The sequence below is a fragment of the Pieris napi genome, chromosome 7 (genome assembly GCF_905475465.1).
Source record: "Pieris napi chromosome 7, ilPieNapi1.2, whole genome shotgun sequence".
In the NCBI taxonomy this organism is placed as follows: Eukaryota; Metazoa; Arthropoda; class Insecta; order Lepidoptera; family Pieridae; genus Pieris; species Pieris napi.
This window is the reverse complement of record NC_062240.1, coordinates 548,240-560,416: the sequence shown is the minus strand read 5'-3', so window position 1 is coordinate 560,416 and position 12,177 is coordinate 548,240. Positions and strand designations below refer to the sequence as shown.

Here is a 12,177-nt window from a genome sequence, read left to right as displayed (position 1 = left end):
GGGTGTTACCCGCTAACGAACGCAGATGACGCAGAAACTGCGATGATCGCCTGTCTCCAAGCTCCTCTACACTAATAAGCTGGCGTACCCGCTGTTCCTCTGACATTGAAAGACGCCGTACTAACTCATCTTTTACCTTTTTATACCGTTGGCCTATGGTTGGGGGTCTGGTAATGATATCCTCAATCTCCCCAGCTAACTTTTCGTCTAATCTACTTATTACATAATTATATTTGGTATTATCACCAACAATACCCGCTATATCAAACTGAGCTTCTACCTGCCCAAACCATACTGCTGGTTTGTCAGGCCAGAAAGGTGGTAACTTGACAGCTACCTTGCACACCGCTTGCTCTTCAGACTTGAGTGTTGATTCTGATGTAGATCCAATATCAGTCAGTTTCTGCTGAAGAGCTGCATTCTCCAGTGTCAGCTGTTGTAATCGCTGTTCTAATTCCCTATCAGCCATTATACCACACGACCAAGCAAGATGAAATAATAAAAAATAAAAAAAAAATTGTAGCTGTGAGAGAGGTGCAGTGGCAGATCACACGGTTAGTATACAGGTAAGCTAAACAGTAAACATATAAGTTGTCATATCAAATAGATATAAATATAACAAATAACAATATATGCACAATAATATAGTTGAAGCGTTTTGTAAATGCGACAAATGACTCGTGAAAGAAAAAAAAACCATCCAGACGATCGCGCTGCTGGCGCACCTGGCCCTGGAGCGACACGATTGGGGGCCGCACCTCGTCGTTGCGCCCTCGTCGCTCGTGCTCAACTGGGAGTTCGAGTCCAAAAAATGGTCACGTCACGTCGGAAACTTCACATCACGTCGGAAACTTCACATCACGTCGGGGTCACCAATTATGGGATGTTCTGTCTTATAATAAATCATAACCCATATTTAACTTTGTTCATTGGTTTATTCTTCACAAAACAGTCATTAATTTATATTCTTATAGAAAAACCCATGGAAAAAAATATACATATCTCACTCCTCTGAAGTCTGTCTTGAGTGACATTAGTTTTCTTCTTTTTATTAACCGCCGGTATTTGTGTTGCCACATACATCAAAATATGAAAGAAAGTACTACACAAACGCTACACCGTCATAGTCAACTGGTTTACAAACGTCACCGAAGTTTGTGCTTCACTTTCAAAATCGGCTTTCGTGGCTACATTTAAAAATAAAAAAATAATATCAAATATAAGTTTTCTTTGTTATGCGGTAAAATTAAAATTTTCTATAATGAGAATTACTAACGTAAGACGTGGAAGAATTTATCGTGTGGGTAGCTTATGCGCAATTCTAGTAATGGTATTGTATGCTCTTCATAAATACGTTCAATCGAACGTTTCAAGTGACTCTGATGAGATATTGGATATAAATTCAGCTGCTGGGTATTATAAATCCCATAAGAATGTATACCCCACTTTAAAAACGGGTAAGCTGTATGTAAAAACATTAACAACACCATGTTCAAAAAAATAAGTACAGTTATATGGCCTAGACCGGCGTCTTACGTTTTGTCACCAATTCATAATACGAGCAATATTTCTATAATATTGGTTTTTCTATGATCAACAATGTATTTATTTTAGAATCTAATTGAAAGAATATCACAATAAATTTTAAGTATCAAAATTGCTCCTATAGTTATTAAATATGTTCAGAGCTAAATTCCTTTTTTTTTTTTCATTGTATAAATAATAATAGCTAGTATTTTTCTGAAGTGTTCAATAGTTATTATTTTTATAAAATCATCCAGAATGGACATCTGTTTTTTTCTGATTTATATTTAAACATTTTAGAGCTAGGAAATTTTGAGCCTAAACTAAAGAAGAATGTGAAAGGGCCTGGTGAGGGTGGGGAGCCCTATCACATGTCCCAGGACAGGGCAAACGACATTGCCGAGTCTGAGAGTGACTATGGGATGAATATTGCTGCATCAGATGATATAGCAATGAACCGGTATGATCTAAATTATTATTTGACTCGTACAATATGAGTAAATGACTTTCATTAAACAGAAATCTTGATCATCACTTATTGACATTGTTGTTTTAGAATTTACACTTTGGTTGTACTCATATGTTACCCTCTCTTGTGTACAATGAACAGTTTCAAAGTAGATTTTAATTTATATTTAGTTAAATCGTTTTATTTATATTTGTTTCATAGGACTGTACCTGATACAAGATTGGATGAGTGTAAATATTGGCATTATCCTGAAGAATTGCCATCAACCTCAGTCATTATAGTGTTCCATAATGAAGGCTTCTCTGTTCTTATGAGAACGGTTCACTCAGTAATAGACCGCTCTCCACCGAATATTCTTCATGAAATTGTATTGGTAAGTGACAATTAAAAAAGAAGTAAATTTTCTACAATTTCAAACTTTAATGTTTATTTTTCAAGTGTTTATTGTACCTAATTAAAATAATAAATTCATTTATATATTAACATCCTTATCTTGGTATATTTAAAGGTAAACCACCAGGAGGTTGCCTGCTTGCATAAAAGATAAAAGTCCAAAAATATTATAAACAATTGAAAACATGAAATATTAAACACTAATGTCTGTACTAATATTATGATAAAAATCTCAACAAATTCCTATTTACAGGTTGATGATTTCTCTGACAAAGACAATTTAAAACTGAACCTGGAGGTCTACATCAGACGTTGGAATGGTAAAGTGCGTTTGATTAGAAATTCCCAAAGGGAGGGGCTGATTAGAACTAGATCTAGAGGTGCACAGGAAGCCACAGGTGATGTCATCGTATTTCTGGATGCACATTGTGAAGTGAATGTCAACTGGCTACCACCATTACTAGCCCCTATATACAGAGACTATAGAATTATGACCGTACCCGTCATAGACGGTGTAGACCACAGGACCTTTGAATATAGACCTGTCTACCAACACGGCACAAATTACAGAGGAATATTTGAGTGGGGAATGTTGTATAAAGAAAATGAAGTACCAGACAGAGAAGCGAGTCTTCACAAACATAAGTCTGAACCGTATAAAAGTCCGACTCACGCTGGGGGTCTTTTCGCAATCAACAGAAGGTATTTCCTCGAAATCGGAGCATACGATCCGGGATTGCTGGTATGGGGAGGAGAGAATTTCGAATTGAGTTTCAAAATATGGCAGTGCGGGGGAAGCATCGAATGGGTACCGTGCTCGAGGGTGGGTCACGTGTATCGGGCGTTCATGCCTTACTCCTTCGGAAACTTGGCGAAGAACCGGAAAGGATCGCTAATCACAATAAACTACAAAAGAGTCATAGAAACCTGGTTTGATGAGGAACATAAAGAATACTTCTACACGAGAGAGCCCATGGCCAGGTTTTTAGATATGGGCGATATAACTGACCAAATCGCTTTAAGAGATAAGTTGAAATGCAAAAGCTTCAGCTGGTTTATGGAGAATGTGGCCTATGACGTGTACGACAAGTTCCCGAGGTTGCCGAAGAATACACATTGGGGAATGGTCAAAAACAAGGCGACGGGTGTTTGTTTGGATACTATGGGGAAAGCGGCTCCTGCTTATATAGGTAAGTAAATAACAACACACACTCGAACACACTTTATATACAGATCATGATCTAATTTGCTTATATTTATTCACCTATTCATTTTAAAACAATATATGGATTCAAAACATCAGTGGTCCCCTCATACTAACGGATTGGCGAAGAGACTCAGTTATGCAGCTTACGCGGTTAAAAAGATTCGCTCACTAACTGATGTCGATACAGCTAGACTTGTTTATTTTAGTTACTTTCACAGCTTAATGACTTATGGCTTATTATTATGGGGTCATTCTGTTGATGTCGAAACTATTTTCATCCTGCAGAAGAGGGCTATTGGTGCAATCTATAAATTAAACTGTAGGAAATCTCTGAGAGATAAATTCAAGGCAATTAATATAATTACTTATCTTTTCTACGCAATATATTTATAAAAATTTTATGTATGTATACAAGAATAGTGATAAGTTTACTAGAATATAACATACGCATAATGTTAATACTCGGAACAAACTCCGGCTGCAATTTCCCCGTACTAGACTTATTAAAGTCAGTAATTATTTATTGGGAAAAGGGATAAAGTTAAGAAATGTATTCAAGAAAAGCTGTGTAAAAAGGCTTACTATAAAGTTAACCATTATCTAGTTGATAAAAAAGCCTGGCACTAGTGCTAGACAGGCTACTTCTAATTAATTTGTGATATTTGTTTTAAAATAAGTGTTGTTAGACATAGTCATTTTGTGTGATGATTTGCTATTTTAAAAGAGTACCGAGAGTTTTTTACGCCGGCTTTTTCTCTCGGCCTACACCCTTCTGTCTTCTTTGCCGATGAGTAGTGATGTCTACCGATTCAAATTTGATGACGTGGAATAAGTGATGGCTGGGGGCCTACCATGAGCTCTTATTGCGAGCCTATTGACAACCTACAACTGAGAAGCATCGCTAATTCGTACCATGACATCGAAAAAACGAGACAGTTTATGTTCCCACGTGCCCCTAGCGGTTATCAGATTTCGTTCGTTCAATTTGTATGAAAATTCGTACCATGACCGCTCGGCTGAACCGAATTTTGACAGTTGCGCTTTCCAACTATGACAGAATAAGCGATTCTAAGAAAGTTACTTTTTGTTCAACTTTTTTGTATCGAAATGTCCAAATAATAGTTAAATCCTTTAAAATTCAATATGTATCTACTATTTCTATGTTTCGGATATTTTGGGGTATTTTGAGTTTAGAAAGTGTGATTATAAATACATAATTAAAATTTCGACGGAGATGATAAACAAGACGGCAATGCCCTTCTACCGACTTCGTAGATATGGAGTTTATAATTTGCTATAAATTTACGACTTTGATTCGTTGAAGTTTTCAGTGTACCTACAAATAATTGCACAAACTGTTCAATAATATTCAATTAATTATTTAGGCATGTCTAACAAAAACATAATTTCCTAATATTTTATAATTAATAAGCATGCCATATCAGTAGCAGATATTTATTATAATTAAATTTTTCCTCATTGCGTTCATGAACTGTATGATTATCCTCTGCTTTTTGTTGTTTAAAAAAACATAGGTATTTTTCAAATTTATAATGTGTAAATAATAAGCAATTTGAAAATATTATAATAACAGTATTTATTTAGTTAGGATGACTCCATCAAGATAGAAAAAGGTGTCTTCAGGCAATGTTCAATTGGATATAAACATATTATATTCATATATTTCATTCTCTCAATTCAGCGAGTTTGTCAGGTTTAAGCTGTAAAGAAGATATAATTATTTATATTATATGAATTAGTTAACGTATAAACTAAATTTGTACAATTTGAAGGAAATAATTTTTATTCTGATTTTCGAGTATTAAGTTGATTTGTGATATCTTTTGCAAAGAGTTTTATCAGGAATTAACTTCGATATAGGTATTTATTTTTAATCAACAAATTTGTGAACAATACTTACCCCATCATATTATTTTATAAGTTAAACAATTTGTAAAACTATGGTTATAAAACTGAAATTTTGTAAACACCAAAATATTGAAAGCTCCTATTTGAGGGAAACGTTTAAAAATAATAAGTGTCACTATCATAGCACCAGAAAACTTTACGTTTAAAATATTTCAAAAGAATAGTTTTATATTAAATAAATATATATATTAAGACATAATAGCTTATTGGAATTGATGAATTATTTAAAATAATTTAATATTTTATTTATTTTTATAGAAACATCTGTCAAAGAAAGTTTAACAGTTAAATTTCAAAACTTACATAGAAACCTCAAACAAAATTATCGTTCTTTCATTCGGTCTTGCGATGCTTATACGTTTCAGCTTCATGCAGTCATGGTACGGAAAAATTCTATTGACCACTGCATTGTTTGTTTTAAGAAAGTTCATGGTAGGCCCCCTGTATCTTATATTCCATAATAAACATATTTTATTTTAATAGCATCAGTGATATCTTTCACAGAAGTATTATTTTAATTAGCAATATAATATATAGTTGATAAATATAGACACAACTGTCGAAAGAAAATATTGATTCAACTGAGTTGGTTGACGTTATTCATTGGTTTTTGGTCACAGTTTATGCATACTAAATAATAAGTAGCTTCTACACAAATGAAAAAAAAATCGCATTCAGCTTAACAAAGTCAACATTAACATTATTCTTTCCCAAGAACACTTATTGTTGGAAAATTTTGGCCAATTTTTTTAGATTAAATCCGAATGATCCGCATAAAATAAGAAACAATATTATATCATATTTTTATGTTATACCTAGTATTTTTTATTATTTTGTGTACCTTACGTAGAATTAAATACATTGCGTGTTGCACTTGTGTCATGTTACCTCACATATTTATATTTAAAATAACACATTACAGAAAAAAATATGATCAGTAGTAGTAATAATTATTCGCATATTTTAGTTCAAACAAACATAAGTAACAGAAATATGTTGTGTTCCCGCTCCATCACCATAATAAGACAAAAGAAAAGATCGGTTCTCGCAACATTCGACCTCAATCGGGCTCGTCAGTAGTAGTGACCACTATTCAACTGTACCTTATGCAATTTGTTTCAGTGTATTTTATATTGCAGGTACATCCTCCTGCCACGGCGCCGGTAATAACCAATTATTCAGGTTAAACGAAGCCGGTCAATTAGGCGTGGGGGAGAGATGCGTGGAAGCCGACTCGGACAGTGTCAAACAGGCCATTTGCAGACTCGGCACTGTCGACGGGCCTTGGAGGTGATTCTCGTGTTAGAGATGTGATAAGTGAAAACTGTTCAATAATCCATACTTAAAACGCGATTTATGAATTCCAGATACAACGAAGAACATAAGCAAATAGTGCATCGCCTGCACGGCCACTGCCTCACCCTTCAGCCGCACTCGCGGACTCTGGGGCTGGCTCCTTGCGACGACAACAACACCTATCAACAATGGACCATCTCTCACAAGAAACCCAACTGGTGACGGCGGACGTGAGATTATGTCGGCTGTTGTAAATGCGAAAGTCGATTTCAGTGGTGATGTCCGTTCGCGATATACCCAGAACCACTGCACGGACTTTTATGCGGTTTTGGCGAGGATCCCGTGCGAAGCCGGGACGGGTCGCTAGTATAGAACTAATGATACGACTTAAAATTTTATAAATAGAAAACCTTTGCCATTTGATACATTACAATGTTGTGTCGATTAATTTTGTACTATCCAGTATGAAACGAGGAAATACTCTCGCATTTACAATATTAGTTTGGAATTTTATTAGATGTGTTGTTTGTTGAGAAGTGTCTTTGACACGATGTGTTCGTTATTTTACTTTTTATTGGTAAAAATAAGTAAGTATAGAAAAAATGCCTAAAAATAAAACCTCATGAAATTATGAGAAATAAATGACGTAATATTGCTATCTAGTTATAATTTATATCACCTTTCAAATTATTTCCACTTTCATTCTCTCAGAATTAATAGTAAAATATATATAATTTACTTTAGGCTATATATATATATAGTGAATTCCCTATTTATTCCGAGATAAGATGAATGATGACGATAAGGATTCCACCTAGATCCATTGATGTACTTAATCATTCCTGCCGTTTTGGCTTATAGTAGTATTACTTTAAATATTGGGGTAATTTACCTATAGGTTAATATTATTTAGTCAATATTTCGAAAATAAATATTTGTTACATAATATAGTCAGGGGCGGATCAACTTAAGGGCTTTTTGGGCTGCAGCCCAGGGCCCCATGGAAACATAGGGCCCCCAGTCCCACTGAAAACAATTATATTATAAATTTAAAAAAATCCAATCATAATCTTCTATCTTACGAGATCGCTATTGGGAATTACAAAGTACCCACACTGATATCCTTTTTTCTCATATGTGACCCAAATTAATTAAATATATATATTATTTCTATGTAAAATAATATTGCTATATGACTGAGCTTGTAAAATTGGCTCATCTTCAGAATATTTTCAGCAGAACTTGTTATATTGTACTGTCACACAAGAACCCAATCTCTATTCTATGACGGCTAAAGCTCACTACTACTATAAGATATGTTATATGCAGCCAGTGAGCCAGGCAATATTTTTTTAATATAAAATATGTGAATATTATTTATTTACATACCTAATACTTAACGAAAATACTCTTTCCAGCTTTTCAATGAAATTTGTCACAAATTGTACTTTTCTATGTACATAAATTCGTAAGACATTGCTCAATTGTATATTCAGAAAAATTAAGTTATATCTGTAAATTTTCCACATTAGTATATAAAATGTCATTTGAATAAAAACTTTCATATTTAAGTAATTTAATCCTTTTATTTCTGACCTCCAAACCTTGATGTTCTCACTTCAATGTAGTTTAGATAACATAAAAACATTAGATGTAGGCACTGTGATGTTGTTTGAATTTTATGTATTTTCTATTACAGTAGCAATAAACTCTTATACATTGTTAAAGGGACTTTAATTTGTGACCTCGAACACAACGCAATATATAAATAGTATTGGTATTCATTAGTAAACATTATTCATTGATACTTCAGTAATTAAAATAGCAAATAATATATAAAATCATTTTATTTGTCATTAGTTGATTTAATAAAGCTAACTAAGGTTAACAAGGCTGTTACAACAAATTTTCTACATCTACTTGTGAGAAACTACTAAATATGTAAGACTCAAGCACCTTGAAATAAAAATGCATTTATAAATGATAGTATTAATTTGTATCAAAGATTAAGCAAAAAGGGAGGCCATCAGCTGTTACTTTGTTAATTTAAATATTACGAGGGCAGCTCAGACCACCGTTCTGTCCAGTTAGAAATACGTTGGGTTGACTCTAATGTTGACCAATTTGGAGATGGTACATCCGGAGCCAGCCAGTTGAAGTCATCTAAAGTATTCCAATTATTACTGTTTTTATCCAAAGATGACATGTTGAAATGCTTTTCTAAATCGTCATAATTGAAGTTATATGGAGCCGTCCGTATTTGTGTACAATCTTCAATAATTCCTTTGCTCGTTACGTGTAAGTATATGTCACATTTAGTGGAAGTGTGCATACGAAGCTGTTGACAGGCAGTCACAATTGTACAATTATTGCATTTATCCACAAACACAGATGATGTCACTGGACCAGAAAGAATAATGCAGCTCTCCAAATTCGTTAAATGTAATGTTGCCATAACCCCACACAAAACTACTGTACAATTCTTTAAATTACGTAATGCCACATCTCTTTGATACAGCTCTTCATTCCCTATAGATAAAACTTCATTTTCCTTGGAATCATAACCAAATAATTTTTCATCCCATTTATTACTGTCAATTTTACCAGTTCCATCGTTTTCATCAAGGGAATCTTGTTTTCCTGTGTGAGATTTAGGCAATTTTTTTCTTGAAAATCCAAACTTCTTGCGGGGAACATATCTGTCTTCCAGTTCATAACATTTTGTTTGCAGGTTTTGGACAATACCAAGATATTTACGCAAATTGAATTCTTTAAGGAAAAATGACGAAGTGACAACAAATTTTTGCAATTCATTAACTTCTCTTTTAATATTATCGAAGTGGGCTGGTAGAATTGTTGTTTCCAAAGTGGGGACTTCAGAGAGTAAATGCTCGACAATTTCTGCACGAATTTTAAATGCTCCTGAAAAATATTCTTCATTTTCATTTGATGCGTCTACCTCTTCCTTTGCTTTGTGTGCTTTTTGTAGTTTTTCAATACGCTGTGCTTCCCTTCTACTGAGCCTTTCTAAAACAGCAGATTTTTCATTCATTTTCCTTTTTTTATTAATTCATCTACTTTCTTAGATATATCGGAGTCTTGCTTTAGGGCTTCTTGAAGTACTGATACAGTGTCCCGACTGACTTGTCTTGCAGTTGTGTGTTTTGAGTCTCTATCAAACTGAAATATTGGATATATATTGATTAACAAACCAACAATTTACTGACATAGTTAATGATTTTTAATGAAATTGTTCTAATCTACATATTAGAATTAAGCTTAAAGGGTAACTATTGATCAAACATGATGATAATGTGTATTTGTATTATGCTTATTTTTTAATTAATGATGATTTTAACAACCTTGACCACTGATTTTAATACTGTGTATATATTAAACACCCTAGTTACCACAAACAAAGAAACACCTAGAAAAACAAAATATAGCCCTGATGTTCATTAAAAATACCACAACAAATAAATTATAAAACAAAAAATTGCCTCTGATGTCATTAAAGTAAACAAAGAAATTTCAATAATTGTTTTAGTTCATTCCAAATAAACATAGACAACACAAATTATGTTAAAAAATATAAATAAATAACACAAAGTTAAAACAAAAAATCAGTGACCAAACAAAGATAATTAAAATTTAATGACCTGCTTAATTAAGTCATCATCAGGTTTGACAAATGTGAAGAGGCCATAACTGATTGTGCCAATGGAGAAAATCCAGAAGAGAGACCTAGCAGCTATATTCATCTCACCAGTTATAGTTTCCCTTCGTTTTCCCAAATTTTCTTGTCCTGTTCTCTAGTTTTTAACCCACCCACAGTTTCACCCACGGAATAGTAACCCTCTATTATCCAATTGTAATTTTTGTACATATACAAACGAAAATCTGGAAAGGAACGTGTAAATATCATTTTTTGACAATTTATTGAAATTTAAAAAAAACATATTGAGGGCTGACACAGATACGAATGTCGCCCTATCGACCCATTCTTCATGTCATGCCAATCGAAATTAAGTCATAAAACACATGATATAAACATAATCTTATTGTTCTTTAATCATAAATAGTTCAGAAAATCACCTCTTTCAGTGTTTAATTTGTACCAGAGCCCGTAAGTAACAGCTACACCGGCAACTTCAACCACAAATATACTAGCCGCAGCTACACCAAAAATACGTCTTAACTTTGATTTAGGTTTGTTTGGAAGCATAATATGATTAAACAAAACCGTACAATAATAATTTTTACTTATCAAAACCCATGGAAAATCACGAGAAAGAAAAGAATCAATCAAATCACAAAATTAAAATGTCGAACAATGTTTGAACTTTGATGACGTAAGGTTAACCAGTTAACCACAGACTAATACAATAAGTCTTAAATGTATGTTTATGCTATCATACAGATGACTAAAATTAATAATTATTATTATAATAATTTGTTAATATCTTTAAAACTGTTAAAATTCCCTGTTACACCTATAATAATCCAACGCCTAATACGCATAAAGTTTAATAATTTCGACATATTTTTGTTTGACGCAGCTTCTCTATACGTTATTACTATTACCTGAATGTATAAATATAAGTATTTTTTTAAATATAACTAATAAAGAGAGCTATTGTTTTAACGGAGATAAAAAAAAGTCCTAGTCAAGTTTTCCTCGCAATTCCAATAAAATGTATTAATCTATTTACCTAGTATATGATGCCCTAATGTACCCTACCTATTGTTATTTCAACCCAAAATCTAAAATTATACAAAGTAATGTTATACTTAATATGAGTTTTAATTATTATGATAATAGTATTCCCATTTTATGAAAGTTAATATTCACCAGTGTATGTACATAAGTACCAATATCTTACGTCATTGATTGAGTCTCTTTTGCTTTAGCATAATTCAATAAATATTTAAGAGTCACATCTTATACATTTGATTCGGCGTTGCCGCACTTGCAATTTGCATGTTTATAGTCACCATTCAAAATTGTACAACCTCGCCTACGCCTCAGGGCGTAAGTAGGATTTTCAAAGCGATATCTCGCGGCGGTTCTCTTAACATTTCGTGTTATTAGATAAATATTCCTGTTTTGATACAGCTTGTGGCATCCATGGTCAAAATTTGTTACCGTGAAAGTTACGACTTTTCCTTAGCAATGATTCGGCTATTTACTTTAATTGTCTTTGATGTTACGTTTTATGCCCTTGGTTTCTTGCTATATTAAACAGCAAGTCTCTCACCCAAAGTCTTAAATCAAACAATCTCTACTACCCCAACTTCAGGAGCAAAAGAATAAAAGGATCAAGATTAGTATAAAGTATGACAGACTAGTTACCAATAT

General features: G+C 33.2%; 2 protein-coding genes and 1 long non-coding RNA gene across 4 annotated transcripts; 1 reads left to right on the top strand and 2 right to left on the bottom strand.

The window, feature by feature from the left end:
• Positions 1–1,139: 1,139 nt before the first annotated feature.
• Positions 1,140–8,393, top strand: LOC125051306 (N-acetylgalactosaminyltransferase 7). Its single transcript, XM_047651525.1, has 6 exons — positions 1,140–1,457; positions 1,825–1,984; positions 2,195–2,366; positions 2,640–3,576; positions 6,662–6,812; positions 6,890–8,393. Exons 1-6 carry the CDS (start codon positions 1,262–1,264, stop codon positions 7,038–7,040), a joined length of 1,767 nt encoding a protein of 588 aa, XP_047507481.1. The 5' UTR covers positions 1,140–1,261; the 3' UTR covers positions 7,041–8,393.
• On the bottom strand, positions 5,166–5,892 carry LOC125051314. The gene is made up of 2 exons (XR_007117263.1): positions 5,515–5,892; positions 5,166–5,314 (listed from the first exon to the last, which is right to left on the bottom strand). It is a non-coding gene; the product is annotated as an uncharacterized LOC125051314 (long non-coding RNA).
• Positions 8,394–8,647: 254 nt separating the features above from the next.
• Positions 8,648–11,184, bottom strand: LOC125051313 (tubulin-specific chaperone C). Of its 2 annotated transcripts, XM_047651539.1 has the most exons (4): positions 10,914–11,184; positions 10,478–10,718; positions 9,908–9,998; positions 8,648–9,848 (listed from the first exon to the last, which is right to left on the bottom strand). In XM_047651539.1, the coding sequence occupies exons 2-4, from the start codon at positions 10,577–10,579 to the stop codon at positions 8,872–8,874; spliced, it is 1,170 nt and encodes a 389-aa protein (XP_047507495.1). In that variant the 5' UTR covers positions 10,580–10,718; positions 10,914–11,184; the 3' UTR covers positions 8,648–8,871. The 2 variants fall into 2 exon arrangements, with proteins under 2 accessions (XP_047507495.1, XP_047507494.1); XM_047651538.1 differs by having other exon boundaries at positions 8,648–9,998; positions 10,585–10,718; positions 10,914–11,182.
• Between the last annotated feature and the right edge of the window lie 993 nt (positions 11,185–12,177).

What these genes read in the sequence shown, in the direction of transcription:
- LOC125051313 (XM_047651539.1), bottom strand. Translation starts at nt 10,579, where the DNA reads ATGAATATAGCTGCTAGGTCTCTCTTCTGGATTTTCTCCATTGGCACA. An exon ending in ATGATGACTTAATTAAGCAG is followed by an intron (nt 9,999 to 10,477) that starts GTCATTAAATTT and finishes CCAATATTTCAG; the next exon opens with TTTGATAGAGACTCAAAACA. An exon ending in CCTAAAGCAAGACTCCGATA is followed by an intron (nt 9,849 to 9,907) that starts TATCTAAGAAAG and finishes AATCTGCTGTTT; the next exon opens with TAGAAAGGCTCAGTAGAAGG.
- LOC125051306 (XM_047651525.1), top strand. Translation starts at nt 1,262, where the DNA reads ATGAGAATTACTAACGTAAGACGTGGAAGAATTTATCGTGTGGGTAGC. An exon ending in GATGATATAGCAATGAACCG is followed by an intron (nt 1,985 to 2,194) that starts GTATGATCTAAA and finishes TTTGTTTCATAG; the next exon opens with GACTGTACCTGATACAAGAT. An exon ending in ACTGTCGACGGGCCTTGGAG is followed by an intron (nt 6,813 to 6,889) that starts GTGATTCTCGTG and finishes TATGAATTCCAG; the next exon opens with ATACAACGAAGAACATAAGC.